General features: G+C 40.6%; 2 protein-coding genes across 4 annotated transcripts; one reads left to right on the forward strand and one right to left on the reverse strand.

The window, feature by feature from the left end:
- Nucleotides 1–1434: 1434 nt before the first annotated feature.
- On the reverse strand, nt 1435–10796 carry nelfa (negative elongation factor complex member A). The gene is made up of 11 exons (XM_076289403.1): nt 10426–10796; nt 8451–8622; nt 6283–6444; nt 5934–6023; nt 5263–5390; nt 5015–5084; nt 4664–4752; nt 3933–4041; nt 3098–3414; nt 2580–2679; nt 1435–2237 (listed from the first exon to the last, which is right to left on the reverse strand). Exons 1-11 carry the CDS (start codon nt 10633–10635, stop codon nt 2053–2055), a joined length of 1632 nt encoding a protein of 543 aa, XP_076145518.1. The 5' UTR covers nt 10636–10796; the 3' UTR covers nt 1435–2052.
- Nucleotides 10439–16290, forward strand: nicol1 (NELL2 interacting cell ontogeny regulator 1). 3 transcript variants are annotated; one of them, XM_076289406.1, is made up of 4 exons: nt 10439–10511; nt 11579–11727; nt 14506–14594; nt 15041–16290. In XM_076289406.1, the coding sequence occupies exons 2-4, from the start codon at nt 11601–11603 to the stop codon at nt 15110–15112; spliced, it is 288 nt and encodes a 95-aa protein (XP_076145521.1). In that variant the 5' UTR covers nt 10439–10511; nt 11579–11600; the 3' UTR covers nt 15113–16290. The 3 variants fall into 3 exon arrangements, with proteins under 3 accessions (XP_076145521.1, XP_076145520.1, XP_076145519.1); XM_076289405.1 differs by lacking the exon at nt 10439–10511 and adding an exon at nt 10993–11293; XM_076289404.1 differs by lacking the exon at nt 10439–10511 and adding an exon at nt 10993–11212.
- Nucleotides 16291–20720: the final 4430 nt, after the last annotated feature.

Here is a 20720-nt window from a genome sequence, read left to right on the forward strand (position 1 = left end):
CTGGAGTGATGCCGCCTCGTCACAAGATCCACAGGTGGGATGTGCAGTCAATAAAGCCAAGTTCACAAATCAGACACAGCATTCTCATGTCCTCTGGTACCTTATCATAGTAGAACTAGAGATATTTCACAGAGGGTAATGGGTGTGCAGAGATGAGTGCAGAATGCAAATATGATTACATTCATGTACATTTCATTTCATGTAATTTTAATTTTCTCGTGAACCATTTATCACAATGTCTAATATCATTGGAAAGCTTAGATTCCGCTCGTCCACATGATATCTGTGTGACGAGTACTCCGCAAACAATTTAGTTGAACTTGGACTTGAGATTTTACTGGGCCACAGCAGTTCAATACTGGGGCACGTGTCCCAGTAAAAAGGGTCTGGTGACGCCCCTGCTAATAGGGTCGCCTCATCAATGTAGGCTGATTTCATTGAAGCAAGCAAGCAAGCATATTTTTTCTCCTATGCATTCTTTTCAGTTTACTCCAACATACAAGCTCAATGTTGATTTGATTATAAGCTTTGTCTGTCTGCTCCCTCACCTGGAAAATGTAGACTATCCGTTGCATCTTATGCAAGTTTTTTTTTTTACCTTAATCTAACATATTCAAAGTAATTTTGATGGTAAGTGAACTTGATGGCGCGGCTTCGCAGCCGGACCTTATCCATCTAGAGAAACCAGCCTTGTGACTTCGCTATCCTTGACCAAAGAATCATGCTTTATGGCAAGTACAATATCCTATTTGTATGAAATTGTGTAATATTACTTTGGAAGTAGAAATGGCTCTTCAGAGATTATATGTATCTATAGGGGAGCCCAGTAGCAAAAAAGGAGTCATCCATCTGCAATAATATTAGCAGGATGCATTTTCAGTGTTTCCCATACATTGACTTATTTGTGGCGGACCACCACACAATGATTTTCCATGTTGTACTGTTTAAATTGGATGGAATTTGTTCTTTGAAGAGCTATGTACACCTTTGCGCAGCCTTGTCTCTAAACAAACCTACATGCACGTTTAAAGAAAACATTAACAATCCTGCAATTGTTGGCATAAAAGTCGACTGGCTAAATTGTGCTTACATCTGCATCATAACCACGCTGTGTTAATTTGTTAAAAACTGTTGCATTCAAGTTAATTCTGCAAACCTACCACCACAAATAGAATTCAATTCTGTGGGAAACACTGATTTTCTTTACTACTTCTTAAATGTTATACTGTCAGTACAACAATAAAAATAATTCCAAAAATGGACTTGTTCAAAGATGTAGACCCCTACTCACTTATCTGGTTTTGGTCTCTCATACACTTACTTACAGTACTTTAGACCTGTATGAACATGCCTTGAACGAACACGCCTGGAGAAATTTTGCTTTTATTTCTTCCCTTCTTGCTGAGGTTGATAATCAATCATTATGCCAAAATCTCCAGGGAAAAAGTAAATCAGGCATTGATACTGAAACTGACGTTTTTGTCTCTCATTTAGCATTGGGAACATGTTACATTCAGTCTTTTTTTTCCATGTTGTCTTCTTTAGAGATTTTTAGGCTAGGTTGTTTTCTCCAAAAGAACCGGAGCTGTCGAACACAGCGGTTTCACATCACATCTTGTACCACACCCCCTCACAAACATTCAGCAATCCAGAAGGAAGAGGGGTTAAATGTCGATTAAAAAACTGAACAGAAGAAAAAAACAAAACGAACAGGATGAAGAGGTTCTGGAAAGTTCCTTCCCAGTGTTTTTGTCTTTTGGCAGCGCAGGAGCGCAGCAGGGTGGAACCCTCCCATCCACTGGAGCCCACACCCCCCTTTAAGCTTTTGGCCCATGAGTGTGAATGTGTGTGTGTGGTGTATGTGTATGTCTGTCTCTGTATGTATGCACATATCTGAGAGTGTAATTGTAGCTGTAAGTGTGTGTGTGTGTGATAATCTGTACAGTTATTTATCGTTTTGCTTGTGTGTGTGTGTGTGTGTGTGTGTGTGTGTGTGTGTGTATCTGCGTGTAACATAAACATGTCTGTTCAAGTTTGTGGGTTCCGCTCAACTCAGGAGACGTTGGTGATGGGCTTGTACTTCTTGAGGCGGGTCCACTGGCCGGTGGAGTAGTTCATCTCGAACACTGTGTCCACCAGCATGGTGGTGCTGCCTGTGCCGTCCGCCTTGGGCAGGACCTCCGTGTGTTCGCTCAGTTTGATCTGGATAATGTCACCCTGCTCCGGGCACGGATTCTCTGTGGGATGGACGAGAGGACAGGCCAAATGGTTAGATGAGGGAAAGATGAGAGAGATTGAGAGAGCATCAATGGGAGAGTAATAAAAGAAGGGATGGGGGAAGAAAAGGAAAGACAGTTGTTGTGAAGATTTGTGAAACAAAAAATATGTAGAGAGAGAACGGGAGATAAAACAGGGATAGAGAGAGTAGGATACTGCTAGGTTAATTGTGCTACTATTCAGCAGGTGGAGGATTTTATTGCTTTCCAAATAAAACATAGAAATTGTTTTTGGCTGAATGCCATGCATCATTGAACCGGTCAGAAACAGTGGATATGAGTGAAGGTGTGCAAATGCTTCACCTCGGGATCCAGCCATAAAGCCGAGGATGAGAGCTTTCTCTGGTCTTGTGACCTTGTTGGCCGTCTTGAACATCTCCTGTGCGGCATACATCTGTTCTCTCTGCGCGCACACACACACAAAATATGAACCAACAAACATGTTAAGCAGTCATCCACAAACTGAGTTCACACTGGAGACATCAATCAAAGCTGATATTGAAATAGTCTTGTACATTTTCCAATTTTCCACAATAAACTTTACTTTTAAAAATGTTCGTAAATATATAATAATAGTAAATGTTACTTTAGATATCTAAATTGGTAAATGGTACTTGGTAGTATAGATATCTTAAATGCACTGGAATCTGTGTATCAGTCGTTATCCAACTCATCTGCTTTTTTTAAATTTTGGTTTTGGAAACAAATGGTTTTTCGTTCTTTGGTTTTATTTTGAAAAACGAATGAATGATACAAGGATTCACTGGCATACTAAATCACCGATTCATCAGTAACTCCCAGCCCAGCCAATTGGAGCTCACCGTGAGAGAGAGGTTCTTTTTGGGCTGAGGCTGCTGCGGGGCAGCGATGGGTGCAGGGGTTGGCGAGGGCTGGGCCGCGGCCGGCTGTGTGGGCGTCGGAGCCTCCGGCTGGGTGGGCGTGGCGGCGGCGGGAGGGGCATTGTTGACTGGCGTGCTGATTGGCTGGCTAGGCGAGGTGGGGGTCGAGGGGCTGGCCGTGCTGGCGTTGTACATGGGCGGCCGCTGCTTGAACTGTCCGGCCAGCTGGGCACCGCCCCCAGGGGGCGCCGTTTCCTCAGGCTGTCGACCGGCCTCGCGTGCGACACCACCTGCACCTGCTGGGATACAGGAAAAAGCGAGTGAGTATGAGATAGAGGAGAAGGAACAGTAGGGAAAACACAACAGGAAAAACATGCATTTCAAAAGTAGAGGTGAACACTAGACTGCTAGTATAAGGCTGTGGCGATAACCAAATCACCGTTATACTGCGGTCATTACTGCCATCACCACATTTGTATTTTTATTTACCTTTTCAAAGTTACAATCATAAATACGAGACATGAAATAAATACAAGAAACCTTAGCAATCACAACTGACCATCTTCCAAAGGCAAAACTACAGGTAAATGTTGCTTTTTCATCACGGTGAGAAATAATCCACACCGTCACAGCCCTAGTACAGTACAAGATCAGAGATGAAATGCCGCACAAGCAAATACTAGCCTGTTACTACACCACAATAAAGGTGCAAATGTAACTGGGAAACTACCACGCCACACAAGTAGAAATGTAAAGTTAACAGAGGGCAAAACTAGACCAGTAGTCTGCCACAGCAGAGCGGGCATGCTAGTCTCACCAGGCTGTGACTCGGAGCTGGGAATGTAGGAGGACGAGGGGACCATGCTGGGTGTGGCTGGTAGGTAGCTGGTGGAGGGCAGGGCGCTCTCGTTCAGAGCCCCCAGTTTCTGAAACACACCCAAGGAATTCACTCTGATGAAACTCACCATGTAGTAAGACTTGTTTCTCTCTGGTGATATCTTACAATTCAGTTAAGTGTAGATGCACTAATTGTGAGATGCCTAATTATTTTGGTGGTTTATTAGTCATAGTGTGTGTGTGCAGTGTTTCCCACAGAATGATTTAATTGTATTTGTGGTGGTAGGTGGTGGGGGGGGGGAGGGTTGAGCAAACATTCTGTGTCGGAGTCAATAAAATGAATAGCCTATAGTTATACTTGCCTTGCACGACAAGTCGATATTGACAAGTAGCTGTAACGTTATAGTGTGCTAACCTCGACAACCCAACAATATTCTAATGTAAGCGTAGGGATACTGCTTCTTATATGCTTGCACATAACTTAATTAGAGAGAGAGATTAAAAAAAGCATTTCATCCCATATAAATTAGTACATAAAAAATCATTGTGTGGTGGTCAATGTTGATATCGTGGTGGGCTACCACAAATAAGTCAATATGGGAAACATTGGTGTGTGTGTGTGTGTGTGTGTGTGTGTGTGTGTGCGTCTGCATGCAGGCGTGATCATGTGTGTGAGGTCATGTGTCATATGTGTAAAAGTCTGTTTCACACCTGTGTGGACACCAGGCCAGCAGCGTAGTCAGGCGTGGCATTCTCAACCACGGCTTCCTCTTTGGCAGCCTTCTCTCCGGTCTCTGTGTCTGTGAACAAGGAAGGCATGAATCTTTGGCCTAAACTCAACAGCAAGAATACAAGCTAAAATAACAGCCCATTTCAGGCTCTGAGTGTGATGTGTGCAATACAGCCCAGTGCAGAGACCATCTTTCCAGACCCTTGCTTTAGTTACAAGCCAAGTTGTTTTCTCAAAAGAATGGTGAATGCTTTAAAATGTGTATATTTGTGTATATTTGTGTGTGTGTGTGTGTGTGTGTATGTGTGTATATATATATATATGTGTTTTACCCAGTGTCTTTCTTCTCCTCTTGGCTTCTCTGCCTGCTCCAACCATGTCCAGTTCTGAAATGTCTAATAACTACAGGGAAACAAAAAAGCCCACAAAAATTAGCATTAAATTGCATACATCAGTGCTTTGTCTTTAAAAGCTTTAATACATGTGTATAGTACGCTTCGTATAGCAGTACAATATATAGCAGTACAATATATATGTTTATGAATCAATATGTCTGTGTGCACTGTGAGCAGATGATTACCTTGACGCCCCTTTCCTTGCGCAAGGGGGTGCGTGCAGGAGCGATGGGTGTGCGTGTGCTGGGGGGACTGAACATGCTGGGGGCAGTTGGGCTACGGAATGGGGCCTTAGGGATCCCCTTTAAGGGAGCTGAGAGAGAGAAGAGAAATTGAGAGACAAATGAGCAAGTGTGTATGTATTGTGTGTCACAGAAATGGTGTACCTTAAGATTGATTGTTTGCTTGTTTAATTTAAGGCCATTTCAGCAACTAAGGCTATTTAATGGTCAGAGCATTGTGTGTTAGAGAAACTTAAATATGTTTTTTTTAAATCTATGCTAGTAAGATATTCTAAAACCTTCAAAGGTGGGACCTTACTAAAAACATCAGCTATAGAATTTTGGTGATAAAATTGTTGTCTTTTGGTTTCCAAGGCAGGGCGTGTACCTTAAGAAGTGAGCAAGGGTATGTACTGTATGTGTGTACAACCCAAGCCACAATTAAAGCAAGACACGATAAGCATGCATTAGATCCTAAGAGAGTCACCATTAAGTTAGACAAAGAAAGACTGCTGTGGACAGGCATCGAGAAGGGAGAAGAGAGAATAGGACCTTGAATAGAGAGAGAGGGAGAGAAAGAGAGAGAAAGAGAGTGGCTGACAATTAAAAGAGAGGCAGAGAGAAGGAAAACTCACTGGTGGTGTCTATTTTCTTGACGAGGCCTCTGCCTTTGGCGTGGAAGGGTACTCCTGCAGTCTTCTTCAGCTGCTGCGCCGTCTCTGTGGCTTAAAGTAGAAAACACACACTTTCAAAGTACAGTTTGCCTTTGTGCTTGCTCATAGCCACATACAGACAGCAGACAGCTTGAAGACCGTAGGAAGAAATTTGTAGAAGTTGACAAGAACTGTACGGGATAAGAATTGCAGACTTCATAAGTGTGTTTCTTATGTGCTCTTTCTGGTCATCAAATCTGTAACCGTTAGTGGTCATCACAATCTAAGTCTATCAATCCATTTGAGCAACAGGAACACTTTTGGGGCTTACATTTCTGTAGCAGCTCTGCCCTGAGGGTGGCGCTCTTGGGTTTCCTCTTGAGTTGGAAATGCTTGATAGGGGGGTTGAGGGGTCCCACCAGTGTGGTCAGAGCACTCTTGTTCAGGTACTGGCACTCCAGCGGCAGCATGGACGACGCATCGCACTCATTCACTGTAAAGAATGCGCACAATCACACATTTACACACTGGAGTAAAACACACAAGAACAGACCAACAGCCAGCCATAGGGCTGCTTTCAGGAGGTTTAATTTTACATTTTCAATTTAATTTCACTCAGAGAGTGCCAAAACATTACACATGTCTCATGGCGCTTTACAGAGTATTAAACATTCAGAGAGAGCCCATGAGCAACAGAGGCGAGGAAAAACTCCCAATTATTGGAGACACATATAGGAAGAAACCTCGAGCAGATCCACGACTCAAGGGCCTCACCCATCTGCCTAGGGTCACTTACAGGGCAGTAAGGTCTGTATACATGATAAATGAATAGGTTAGTTAGGTGTAGAAAATAGAACATGGTGTTTAAAGCCACCTGAGGTATATGTTACAAAGAGGTAGGATGGTTACATATCCAGTATGATAATGCATGAATCCTATTTAATGTCAGAAAGTTCAAATAGTCCAGTGTAGGGAATGAATTGTCCATAGGGATTAGGAGTTGTCATAGGCCAAGTAGTGGGTCGCTAGGCTGCGTGGGCCAGGAATCCAGGCAAGGGGACAGCAACAGGCGATGGTAGGGCAGTCATAGGGATGGGACTTCAGGTGCGATGAGGGCCAAACACAGGATGGCTGTTGACCGGTAACGTTTACATCACCAGTGAGGTAAGGGGGAAGTTTACCACTTACTCTGACTTCCCTTACACATACTACTTGATATATACATTTAAGAACAAAATTATTCATACCCCTGGCAAATACTGATTTAAAGTTGATTTTCTCTTGACCAATAATATGTTTGTTCTGACTGAAAATGACACTGCCACATGACAAAAGGTTGTAAGACAATGTGGTAGAAGCATGGAATCAAAAAAGGAGAGTTTTTGTCTTTTTTAACATTTTTATGAAAAATGGTGTCCAAAATTATTCATACCCTTTTTTAACAATAACTGGAAACATCTTTATTTGCATTCACAGCTCTCAAAATGGTTCATATAATACCTACCAAGCCTCTCCATGTCTCCACAATGATTTTAGACCGCACCTTTTTAACCCGGGTTTTGAGGCAAGAACAATTATTTGCCATCACTCTGGCCTTGTGCTCACTTTTTTGACGGATTGAGGTCTGGTCCAGACTCTGGGTGGGCCACTCTAAAATGTTGATATTGTTCTGTTAACTATTTCTTGCCTTTTTTGGCTGTATGTTTTGGATCATTGTGTGGTTTAATGGTCAAATGCCGCCTTTTGTGGCAGGTCTCTCGGCACACTGCCTGATATTTTCCTCCAGAATTTTAATGTAGCCTCTTGTTTTAGTGTTACCGTTTACTCTGAGAAAGTCACCAGGTCCCCCTGGTTGAAAAACATCCCAAAAGAATAATTTTCTCACCCCCACAATTGAAATAGAGATAGTGTCATTTGGATTTAATGCTTACTTTTTTATGGCAATGTCAGGCCAAGTCACTGGGTCAAAAGAAAATACAGCGAAAGCTAAATTCTTTGTCCAGGTGTGCCCATACAAAGGTTAAGCTGAGTTGTTTGGAGAAGAGTTATCCATGATCAGCATCCACGATGACCAAGTGATCCATTTTGGGATGGGGTGAACATTTCATAAAATGTTTCAAAGTAAACAGTAACACTAAAACAAGGGGCTACATTAAGATTTTTGGAGGAAGAGTCATATTGGCAAAAACAGTATTTGCATGGTCACGTTAAGGGAACACTTCAACCATACACTGGATCGGTACTCTAACACTGTTTGGTTCTGAGCACAAGTAAAACTTTTGAGGTGAGTGTTTTATTTTGCAAGAACTGTCAGTCATTCTGTGAATGTAGTTTGAGAATGGAGAAAAGGGTGGAAGGTTTCAAAAATTGTGTTTCAACTATTGTGGAAAACTGTAAGAGCAGTATATAATCCCGCAGTATATAATCCCGCACTTGCACATATGGACAGATGTAAAAAGCAGGACAGTCAAATCAAAACTGTGTGTGCTTCAGACTGACCCTTTTCACGGAGCTCTCCCAGTATGTCCTGCACATTGGGGTTCTGCTCCTCCAGGTCCAGGTTGAGTGACCCTGTCTCTGGGAAGGTCTTGAGTATGTCGGCCACCATCAGGACCCAGGGCTCGGAATCCACCGTGGCAAGCTGAATGATCTCCGTCAAAGCCTCCTTCATCTGGGAAACATAGTTGGCAGACACAAAAGAAAATCAGTAAGCCGTGGCCTGGAAAATCAATCAAGCTGTACAACAGCACTGGTTTTAACTGACCATATCACATTTCGCAAACACTTTTATCCAAAGCAAATCAGTCCTGCAATACATAATTGAATCAGTGTATCTGCTCCCTGGGTACCAAACACATGGCCTCCATGTTGCTAGCATCTTGCTCTACCTGCTGATCTAAGGCTATAACACAGTTATATTTTCATGTAGACCTTATGCTACTTAGTATTGTAAGACAATGTGTCTTATTTATTGCAGTTCACACTCTCTAGTGAGATTCTGGCTAGTAAGTCCCACTAAACTTGTGATTTTTCATTTTATTAAGTTCTTTTCACTGAAAAAAAAAAAGCTTTCAAGTCATTTTTCATACTTCAGCTGCAGACATATTTGCATGCATGCCTAGAAAGATTAATTTAATAACAATAATAATTATTATTATTAATAAAACACTGGAGGAAAGTGATGTTAACTCAAGATGATTCTGTTTTTTCCCATATATATTTAGGCCATATTACTTGACAATAAACTGTTAGTTATAATGTTCATGTAATGTTTACTGTAAGTCGCTTCTGACAAAATCGTCTGCGAGGAGCCATAAATAAACAATAAACAAACTCAAGCTGGATTTCAGGAAGGTCGAGGAATTTCACATTTGAGTCGGGGCGGGCAGGCAGTGTAGACACCAGTGTGGCGGGTGACTGGAAATGGATTTGAACAAGATAGCAGGTCAACCTTAAGCTGCGGAGACCGAAACAACTTCATGTGCGCAAATTTCAGCATGTGAGAAAGTCTACTGGTGCCTGGGCAAACTCGAACTTGAATACACGCTTTGAGCAGACGCCAGACGCCACGGGGTTAGCATATGGTTGCATTACTCGCCATGCCATTACCTGGACTAAGGCTAGTTATCCTAAAACAAAAGTGGATATAGACAGCCTGCAGTCATGTCACACTTTTTTCCTCCCATACGCATCCAAAAACTGCTTCGGACATTAACGTTAAATATCTAACGCTGTCGTTACCAGCTAACTAGCTAGTAATGTTACTACCAAGTAACGTTTGGGCTGTCATAACTTATCCGTTAACAAGCACCTGCCCTGACCCTAACATTTCCATCCCTAACCCCATTGTTTAACACGTAGCACTATTCAGTCAGATACTTTGTCCGTAAGTACATAACAGGACTGTCTGTCTGTGAGCTTTAACATCATTGGGTACATTAGAACTTAAGGGCTATTGAACACGTAAGTTAGGCTAGCTGAGGTTGTGACAAGTCCTTACAACCAGCAGCTAAGTTAGCTGATGTGTCTTGTGTGACAAGTGACGTTAGCCTACCATATGCGTCTTCTCTAAACTGTCAACATTGCTGTTGTAGTACAAATGTATAGATCGCGATCCCGTGTCTTGGGAAGACAGCAGTAATAGTACAGGCAGGCAACGTTACCACTAACTTTATTGCTACCTAACTTGCAAACTATGGCTAGCTAATAACGTAACATTGCTAATGCTCAAGTGCTTCCAGCTAACATAACTTAGCTAGCTTGATGTAAGCGGGATTTTCCCACCGATGCTGTCTGCCGAATGCAGGACAACCAAGATCACTAAAGATAGCATCAAACTACCCTTCGATGCTGACAGGTCTTGTGAGCGACCAACTGACAGAAGGTTCACCATTCTACAAGCAGCTAGAAGACAGCAACGTAACCGTGCACTCTGCAGCCAGTAGTTGGAGTTCATTGCAACTCGCAAACCCACCTCATCAACAGTCCGCCGCGGCAGATGCAGCATCCCAAGCAGCAGTTTCAGCTTCACTGGCGGCGACAAACTCGAAAAACATAATCGTATGTTGTCAATAACCGACACTGTGAGCAACGAAGCAATGCTGGGAGGTGCCCAGAGTTCATCTGTTGAGCCTAGTTTGTTGTGAAGCCACAGGCCGGTGTCGCTATCCCTCATCGACGCCATCTTGGAAAAAGAAGTACTGTTAGTTCGGGCATTTTAGCAGGCTACCTAAGAAAACATACGGTTCAGGCTCACGTGACCACCGTTTTGGAGGATCAGAGAACTCAAGAGTAGCCTAGTTATACTGTATCATATCGCAGTTGTCCGATTGACATGAAAGAAAATAACTGGCTTGTTTCATCTGGACTTGTTGGAATGTTCAGTAAACTGCAAACTGTAGCATTGCGGGCGTAGTGATATCATTAATAAAATCATCGTTTTTAATTATTACTATTCATCTAGGCTACATCATTAAATTCCATAATATCAACGATGCCTATTCAGACAAACACAGACTCGTGAAGTTCCTTTTAAATCACTATTGCACTGTTAATATTCATGTCTTAAGTCAGGAGATCCAGTTCCAAAACGTAGCCTAACCAAAATCAGAGCGCACTCAGCGCAGATGCTCATGTGATCTCTTCGGGCGAATCAGAGCACACGGCAACTGCAGAATATATAATTTTAAGCACTAGCGTACGCATTTATAAAGGACAACCTGGATGTTTGGTCAATGCACGAGTGTCTATAAAAAACGGAGGTTAGTTGTTATAATTCTATTCGGCAGCTGTTGTAGACAGTTTGAGTAGCATCAAGGTGCTTTCCGCATCAGAGGCGAAAGGTAAACACATATGGTTTTATATTAGCCTATTGTTCTTGTAGGCCTATTGTAGGCCTACGGAGGTCCTGCACATAATGTAGCCTAGTATATGCATTACCAAATATTAGCCTATGTGATTGATTTGAAATATATATATATATGTTTTACTGTTAACAGTGAGCATAATGCAAATTATGTCAGATAGGTAACGCTTCCCTCAGGTCCTATCTTATTATTGCAGAATTAATGTTATTGCGTTCATGCACCACACCACACCACAAACATATTTTGCTTTTATTTTTTCAGGATCTTAATCCGAATCAGTGGCATGTTGTGTAGCGGGATGGTGTCGAGTGCAGCTCTGCGGGCGATGATGCTGCTCCTGGCGGTCCAGCTTCTCTGCCTCAGACCGATCAGCGCCGAGCAGGAGGCTGGTACAGTCATTCCTGCTGAGAGTAAGCCATTTTCACTGAATATTAGGTTGTGGCCTTTTTCTGCATCTTACAACAACAAGGTGTAGCCAACAGCACCATGCAGTAATTTTGCTATCCTAGACTAGGCCTAGGAACATCATGAGGTTTAAGAGGTTTATAAGTCTGGCAGGGGCGTAGCCAGGATTATTTTATAGGGGGGGCCAGCTGGGTCCAGACTTTTTATTGGGGTGGCACTTGGGAATCAAAACTACTATTTGAAAACTACTCAAAAAGTTTTGAAGATTAGGATAGCCTATTTTAATAATGGTAATAAATTGTGCAAAGCAAACACTGATACACAGGTCAGTTTGTTGGCCACTCCAACATATTTTCCATAAATAGGTCAATGCCAATAAAAAATATTATGATAATGCACCTTACTTAATCAGTTTTATTCAAATGATGTTAACTCAAAGAACAATAATAAATACTACAAATATTGTATGTATATATTTGATCTCATACTGATGGCCAAACTATATTTCTTTCTGATATCCACTCCAAGTACTTGGCTGTAAGTAACATGGCTCTGAATTAAGAAATTAACCCGTAGAACCCTAGACTGTTTTAAGGGCTTTTTCACTACCTTAGAAACATTTATCCTGGTCAATGTAAGTGCCATACACACATGCTATATATTGTTTTTAACAGAGTCTAGGCTACCCAGATCTGCCACTATTTCATGTATTAATACTTGCATTGATTTCATTTAGATTTTTAAATAATAAAAATACAAAAAGTGTATTATAAAAATTCTTATATTTTGACATGTATCTCACCACTGCAAGCTGGCACATGTGTGCATAGGGCAGACTGTTCTGAATCTGGCAATATCATTGCCATGGTGGAGGGATTCTCGGGGGCTGAGCAAATGTGAAAAATGTGTGGTGTGTGCCTTATGGAAATAAATGCCTTTTTTTTTTATTTAGCCCTATGGCTACTCTATTTTTACCATTCTCACTACCTTTAGTTATAAGCAGTTATCCTGGTCATTGTAAGTGCCATTGACCCAGTAATGAAAAATGCCCTTTCTGCGCTCCATATCTGTGACACGAACTGATCTGACCTGACTGAACCCGAGTTTGCATGTTCTGTGTGTACACTTGATTTGACATGATGATTGTAAAACAACTTTTTACTGCATTGCCATGAACAAAGTGAAGGCAAAAAGGTGTTTCTTTGTCGAATAAATTGGGATGCAATGTGAGTCTCGAATTGGATGCCATGCAGGAATTTGCTAGGATCTCAAAACCGGATTATGAACATGCTTTGCCATAGAAACACATGATAGCGTTGGATTATGAACATGCTTTGCCACCACAACACACAAAAACACGGGGTAAGTCGAGCTATATGAAGTTATTATTTTGATGTCATTTCGTCTGTTTTATAACCCAGACGGATGCACTTGGTATCAAATGATCAAGTGAGTAGGGCCTAATTCAAACGATAGTAGGCTAATGGGTGTGCAGCGTTGGTTTTTGTACATGATTTTATTTTGCAGTCACGTTGTCTGTTTTTATAGCCCAGAAGGAACGATATACTTGGTACCAATAGATAGCCCTGTGTCTCCTCTTTCTTCTGATATGCTTGCCATATCTATGCGATCACAGGTTCGCGAGTAATTCAAACTAGAGTAATGGGTGCGCAGGTGAACTGTAAATATGAATCAAATTTATTTAATTACATTATATTTATTTTTATTTTCATACTTGATCGCACAGACAAGTGTTTAGTCTCGTTGGAAAGCCCCACTTCTGCTCTGTCACGCAATTAAGGTTTCATCTCGCTGCGATGAACAGTTCCGGAGCAATGTAACAAAGAATTCAGGCAAAGCAGCCTGCCTCTGCCTGCTATGGCAAGAACCACACACAGTCAGCAAATTATGTATTTATAAAGTAGCCTAGGCTAGGCCCTATTAGCCTAACTGGAATCTTCTGGAGATATGTGCCTAATATGCTTGCATTTCACCCGAATTTTATCGAAATATTCTTGTAACAGCGTTCCCGCGGGCATCCGATTATTTTTGATCAGCCCCACACATCAATGTCAGAGCCAAGGCTACCTAACAAGGACAGCCCAACGCAGCTCACTTGGCTATGATTCGTGACACATTCTAACATCTTATTAGAATTAATGTTCCAACTCATCAACTTACCTGTTGTAACTGAGGTTAAGTAGTAGTCTACTGTCAGTGTTTTTAACAGATGACTTGAATTGTCCCGCTGCTGCTGCTGCTGCACTAGGCTATTCACGATGTGATCAGGCTACACTTCCTGACTGGGCCAATGGTCGTAGATAGAGTGCAGTAATTGGTTCAGTCCCTGCTTTGCAAAGTGTTGTCGAAAACGGCAGCAATTCTTTTTTTTTTTACTTTTCACTGAACGGAGCTGGGGGGGCCAGCAGGGTGGCCAAGCTTTGACCAGTGGTGGCCGTGGCCCCCCCTGGCCACCACGTAGCTCCGCCCCTGAAGTCTGGCTTTCATGAACTGTGTAAATGGCCTTCACACACACGAAAAAACAGTTGAACAAATCGACTAACCTGTTAAGAAATGGCACATTCACAGAAACTTTAAGGGTAAAGTGTGTGGTGAACACATGCAAATCTCGCTGCATGACTGTCTTGTTAGTCCTGTCAGTTGTGGATGGTGAGACATCAGAGTGCCTCAGAAAAGGTTATTGGAAACAGCTGATAGGAAATAAGACACAGGAGGCAATCTGTGCAGCAAGTAACCCTGCAACACTTGCACCTTCTCTCTAGGCCGGCCATGTGTGGATTGTCATGCCTTTGAATTCATGCAGAGGGCTCTGCAGGACTTGAAGAAGACAGCCTTTAACCTGGACTCCCGGGTGAGACACTCATTCCATAGGACTGAACAGGTTGTGTTATTTGAGTTTTGATGGCTGTTGGTTATCTGCAAACCTTGCTTTGTCAGTCGCTGCATGTGTTCTTCAAGTGATGGATTATTATTATAGCATAGTTTGTTGATGTCCAATTGGACTGTAAACCAGAAGCCATAGTAATCCTTGTGGGTAAGATTATTGCTCCCAAGGTAATCCACAAGATATGATGTAAGGAAGACATCATACAATTTGGAGTGCTCTATCAATAGAGAGCACAATTACTGTGTGTGTGTATGTGTGGGTGTGTGTGTTTGTGTGTCTGTGTTCTGTCATGTAAATACAAATGCTATCAAATATCACTCCGTTTTTGTTTTTCCTCTTAAAAACGGTCCGTGTCCTCTTTGCTCTGTCCATTCCTCTCTGCTACCTTCTCTGCTGTCCTCTCCTCTCAGACGGAGAGCTTGGTGTTGCGGGCAGAGCAGAGGGCCCTGTGTGACTGCATGCCTGGCACCACACTCCGCTGAGTAGCCAACCCTCCATCATGGTTCCCGGTGCCAAGTTTGGGCACCTCTCACCTGGGCACCCACCAAGACATGACTCATGACGTTACTTCCTCACCTGACTAGAAGATCTCATCCACCAGCACCTTATCACTGCAGATACTCCATTCACAACAATCATTCCATCTCTCTCTCTCTCTCTCTCTCTCTCCAGGCATATCTCTTTTTATTTTCTCTCTTTGTCCTTTTGCTCCATGCTGAAAGAGGACTTTATATGACCTCACTTCACTTTTCCCCATCTACATTTCATGCTGACATAATGGAAACAGAGCTCGACCCAAGTAGCCACCTCTTTTCATAAGTGTCTGCCTTCCTCTACTTGTCAACTGGAATGTCAGAAGATTTTGTAGGTCAACATGTCTCACCATGCATATTATTTGCACAGTAGAGTAGGTGTCTTTGCACACTATGTACGTAAAGATAGAGATGTATGTTCAGATCAATGTATTAAGAAACTATTTAGATTATTACTTTATTCCACTGTCATTTTAACAGAATTGTATCTGTATCTGTTACTTCATGAAAGACCACTTACAATGTACTAATGCATTACAGAAATTCAACTCATAATGTGATTATTTTAAATGTAGAATAGAGATAGAGCATGGAAATGATTTTGTCTAGTAATGGACATATGTCCTATTAAGCCATTTGGGGTACATTTTATTGGGTTGTAGGACACAGAATACCACTATTTCTTTTTTTTTCATCAAGGTTTGGGGATTGGTGGGATTTAATCTTTGTGGTACAGCTTTAAGATAAAATGTGTAATCTGTATAAAATATGGTTAAAATATGGTCTTAATAGTATTGGTATTCTGCTAAGAAAAAATAACTAATTGTTCCAGAAATAATGTTCTGTTAGTGCTATCTTGTAGTGATCAGTAAATCAGACTGTGAACCCTCTTTTAGGTTGTACTAGCACTGAAACAAAGTACATGGCTACAAATACTCAGTGGTAGGGGGTCTACCTGAATGTTAACCATTGCAGTGCTGAAAGGCTGATACAAACAATAAAGTACCTGTTTACCATTGCAGTGCTGAAAGGCTGATACCAACAATAAAGTAATAGTTTAGAATTTAAGTTTCCTATGTCACATTTAGCAAAATATGCATCCAATTAAAAATATCAGTTAAATGTTATCTGGTGGTATACTTGCTCTGTGGAACTTATTTTCAAAGTTGGACATCAAGTATTAGGATGACCATTGCACCCAGACACTTCTATGACATCCCATTCTAAATCCAGGTATTAATATGGAATTGGTCCCTGTCTTTGCATCTGTAAGAGCTTCAACTATATTGGGAAGGATTTCCATGATATTTTAAGGAATTTGGACATTTTTCTTATTCATTCAGAAGAGTATTTGTGAGGTTATCTTGCTAAAATCCCCATTTGGGAGATTATGCTTTACCACGTCCAAAGTCAGGTAATTTGCCTCTGCCAAATACTATAAACAAAACATTAACATTTTGATAATATGTCATGTCATGGGCCCATGATTTCCCCTTTAGGGATGAATAAAGTTTATCTATCTATCTATCTATGACCTCAACTGAAAGGCAACTAGCAACAACACATATAAACCATGTATTCTTGTGTGTGAGCCTTAGCAAAACCTTAAGGAAACCAGTTACCTCTGAGGTCTCTGACGCATGCTTTCAATCTGAAGGCATGGGAGAACATCTGAAGCCATGGAAACATCCATTCCTGTGCCTGCCAGCGGAAGTGGTTATGGTTATGGTTATGGGATTTGGCAGACGCCTTTGTCCAAAGCGACACACAAATACAAAAACAACATAATAATTAAAATTGAACAGGGAACAGATTGGAATGTTGGTCAAACTATAATAAGGAGAGTAGCAATAAAAAACAACAATGTCAATTCAATCAATTAATAAAATAAGCAATGCAAATGAGGGGGGAAAAGCAATAAAACAATAATGTCCATTCAATCAATAATATAAAAACAATGATTGTTGTAGAATGTTTGTTTTAAATGAATGTCTTAGATTCTGAGATGTTGCCCAATAAGCTCCAAAGCGGAGCTTAAGAGCCTCCCGCATGGTTTACTCCTGTGCAGAGGAGGCCATCAAGAATTTGCTTTAAGTCACATCCCCATCATGCAAATTTAGTGATGTGACTTGTGAATCTGTTCACTCGAGTGATGATGACCTTACAGGTTATGGATATGGTTGATTCAAAGCTGGAGAAACATCAAATATGGACACAGCTACGGAACTTTCCTCCACTCAAACCAGCCCTGATCACATGGAGGTCCATCCCCAAGTCCATCAAACTGCCTCTGCCGACATGATGGAATCCTCCCAATAGGATTCAGAAAGTCCTCTCGGAGTTCAACACCCAGTAACTCCAATCCTCTAGCCATATCAAAACAACACAAAGATTCAGACTGTCTTCAAAACCATGGACAACATCTTGGTGACGGCATTGAGAAAGGAGCTGCTGCACCAGTGTGACACAGAGGCCAGTTATGTCCCATCAACTTTTCGACTTTTTTTGACCCTTCCCTGAGCCTTTGCCTGGAGCAGCAACTGGGCAAACCACCAGGAACAGGAAGTGGCTCAAAATGAGGCTCAATATAAAGGTACAATAAAATGGCTTTGCAATCTTTTACCTTTCCCACTGTTCTTTTTTGAGAACAATGTTTTCCCCCCATTCCTCATTCAGATGCCAAAAAGAGGCAGCAAGCAGGTGGCTCCCAGTGCCTTTTCTGAAGTAGGTTTTAACACTAATATTAACTTTTCCCTTCTTCAGCAGCTGGAGAGAGCCCAGCCCTTCGTACTCAGAAGACTCCTAAACATTCCTTTTTCATCAGGATGTTCGCTTCAAGGCACATCTGAATATTGAAAGTACAGTAAACGGTAACAGTAAAACAAGATGCTACATTAATATTCTGGAGGAAAAGATCAGGCAGTGTGCTGAGAGACCTCTCCCAAAAGGCAGCATTTGACCATTAAACCACAATGATCCAAAACATACAGCCAAACAAGGCAAGAAATGGTTAACAGAAAACAATATCAACATTTTAGAGTGGCCCAGCCATAAGCCATTTGGCAAATAATCGTTCCTGCCTCAAAACCCGGATTGCTGCTAAAAAGGTGCGGTCTGGAATAATTGTGGAGAAATAAAAAAGGCTTGGTAGGTATTATATGAACCATTTTGAGAGCTATGATGGCAAATAAAGATGTTTCCAGGGATTGTTTAAAAAGGGTATGAATAATTTTGGACACACCAATTTAAAAAAAAGAGATGAAAATGCTTCTTTTTTTGATTCCATGTTTCTAACACATTGTTTTACAACCTTTTGGCATTTTCAGCCAGAACAAACATATTGGTCAAGAGAAAATCAACATTAAATCAATATTTGCCAGTGGTATGAATCATTTTGTTTTTAACTGTACATATCGGATCCATTCACTGACAATATGCAATAATATTTTGTCAACTTTAAACGGACTGAAGACAACCTGCATCTGAAAGAGGCAATAGAATCTTAAAGAGAGTGAGATCATGAGGCTTAGAGAGATTCTGCAGCAAAAGTTTGGAGAGCAGGAGGACCCCAAATTGTGCTTATCAAATCAGTTGAAGGAAAACAGGAGGCTCAAGCAAAAAGTTGAAGAAGAAACAAAGAAACTGAAAAACTGACAAAGGACATGGAGGAGAAACTGAGAGACATAACAGGAAATCCTGCAGTTAGGAGGGGATTCAGCTGCAAACAAAACTCAAAGCAAAATATGAAGAGATCCATTTGTCAGATATTATAGCCTACTATTTTGGAAAATCAATAAATAAAGATCTGAGCAGAAGGAAATAGAACAGATTCTATATAATAAAGCTGAAAAATCATACTTAAAAGAAAAAGCAAAATGGATGGGGAAAGGGGAAAGATGTAATAACTTTTTTCTGCAATTACAACAAAGAAACACTACCAAGAAAAATATACAAAAACTAAAAACAGAGGGATCAGAAATCATTGAAACACCAATGGACATTATGAAAGAAATAGAAACATATTATACAAAAATCTTCTCTGAAGATTTGTCACATCATAATGTTGATGGTTTCTTCCCCTCACATCAGGTTAAAATATCAGATGAGCAAAAATTAACATGTGAAGGGCCAATCACAGAAGTTGAGCTCCAACAAGCAATACAATCATTTCAAAAAGGTAAAACGCCTGGCCTGGACGGGATACCAATTGAAATTTATCAAGCTTTTTTTGAACAGATTAAAAAACCATTACTGGAGTGTTTTAACTATTCATATAAAATAAGTAACCTCACTGACACTCAGAGGGAGAGTGTCATATCCTTGCTGTTAAAGCAAGAGTCTAGTGGCAAATATAAAGATCCAATACTTTTAAAAAATTGGAGGCCGCTAACTCTGCAAGGTTATGACACTAAAATACTAGCTAAATGTATTGCTACAAGAATTAAGAAAGTTATATCGCAAATAATTCATCATGATCAGACCGTTTTTTTGGAAGGAAGAAATATCTCAAATAGCATTAGGCAATTATTAGAAATAGTCGAACATTATGACTCTACCAACAAAAAAGGTCTTGTGTTTGTGGCTGATTTTGAAAAGGCTTTTGACAAAATAAATTGGGAATACATATACAAAACTTTAACTTATTTTAACTTTGGAGACTCACTAATAAAGTGGATAAAAGTTATTTATAAAAACTCTTCAAGTCGGATTATAAATAATGGATACCTTTCGGGTCCGATTAAATTGCAAAGAGGGGTTAAACAAGGCTGTCCCCTATCATCATATCTTTTTATTATCTCAATTGAAATACTAGCAATGAAAATAAGAAATAATAATAAAATTAAAGGTTTGACCCTTCAAGGTATAAACACAAAAGTATCTATGTATGCAGACGATACAACTTTTCTACTGTCACCAGATGTTGCATCCTTGCAAAACTTAATAACAGAATTGAATAACTTTTCAAACATATCTGGTTTAAAACCAAACTATGAAAAATGTTTCTTGTTGCGACTTGGTCAACTAAAATATACAAATTTTACTCTGCCATGCAGTATACCAATTCAGTGGACTAATGGAAATATAAAGGTATCATTATACCAGACAATATAAAGAATGTAACAATACTTATAATGAAAAACTAAGTAGGGTCTCAAAAATCCTTCAACCTTGGCAAGGAAGTAAATTATCTATCTATGGGAAAACAACACTAATTAATACAATGATTGTCACCTAATTCATATTTCTGATGTTAGCCTTGCCAATACCTGGAGAAGATTTCTTTAAGGAATATGAACGGCAAATATTTAAATTTATATGGAGCAACAAAAAAGACAAAATAAAACGTTCATACCTGTATAATGATTACAGTATGGGTGGAATTAAGCTTTTGAATCTGAAGGCTTTAACTCTATCATTGAAAGCTTCTCTGATACCAACATACTACCATAATCCTGATTGGTTTTCAACAAAACTCATAAAATTAGTTCATCCATTATTCAACAGAAGCTTGTTTCCTTTTTCTACAAATACAGCCTGAGTACTTTTCAATGATCAG

This window comes from Alosa pseudoharengus, unplaced genomic scaffold (genome assembly GCF_046254945.1).
Source record: "Alosa pseudoharengus isolate Yale_2024_CS ecotype anadromous, Long Island Sound unplaced genomic scaffold, YU_APseudo_1.1 YU_APseudo_1.1_scf_17, whole genome shotgun sequence".
In the NCBI taxonomy this organism is placed as follows: domain Eukaryota; kingdom Metazoa; phylum Chordata; class Actinopteri; order Clupeiformes; family Clupeidae; genus Alosa; species Alosa pseudoharengus.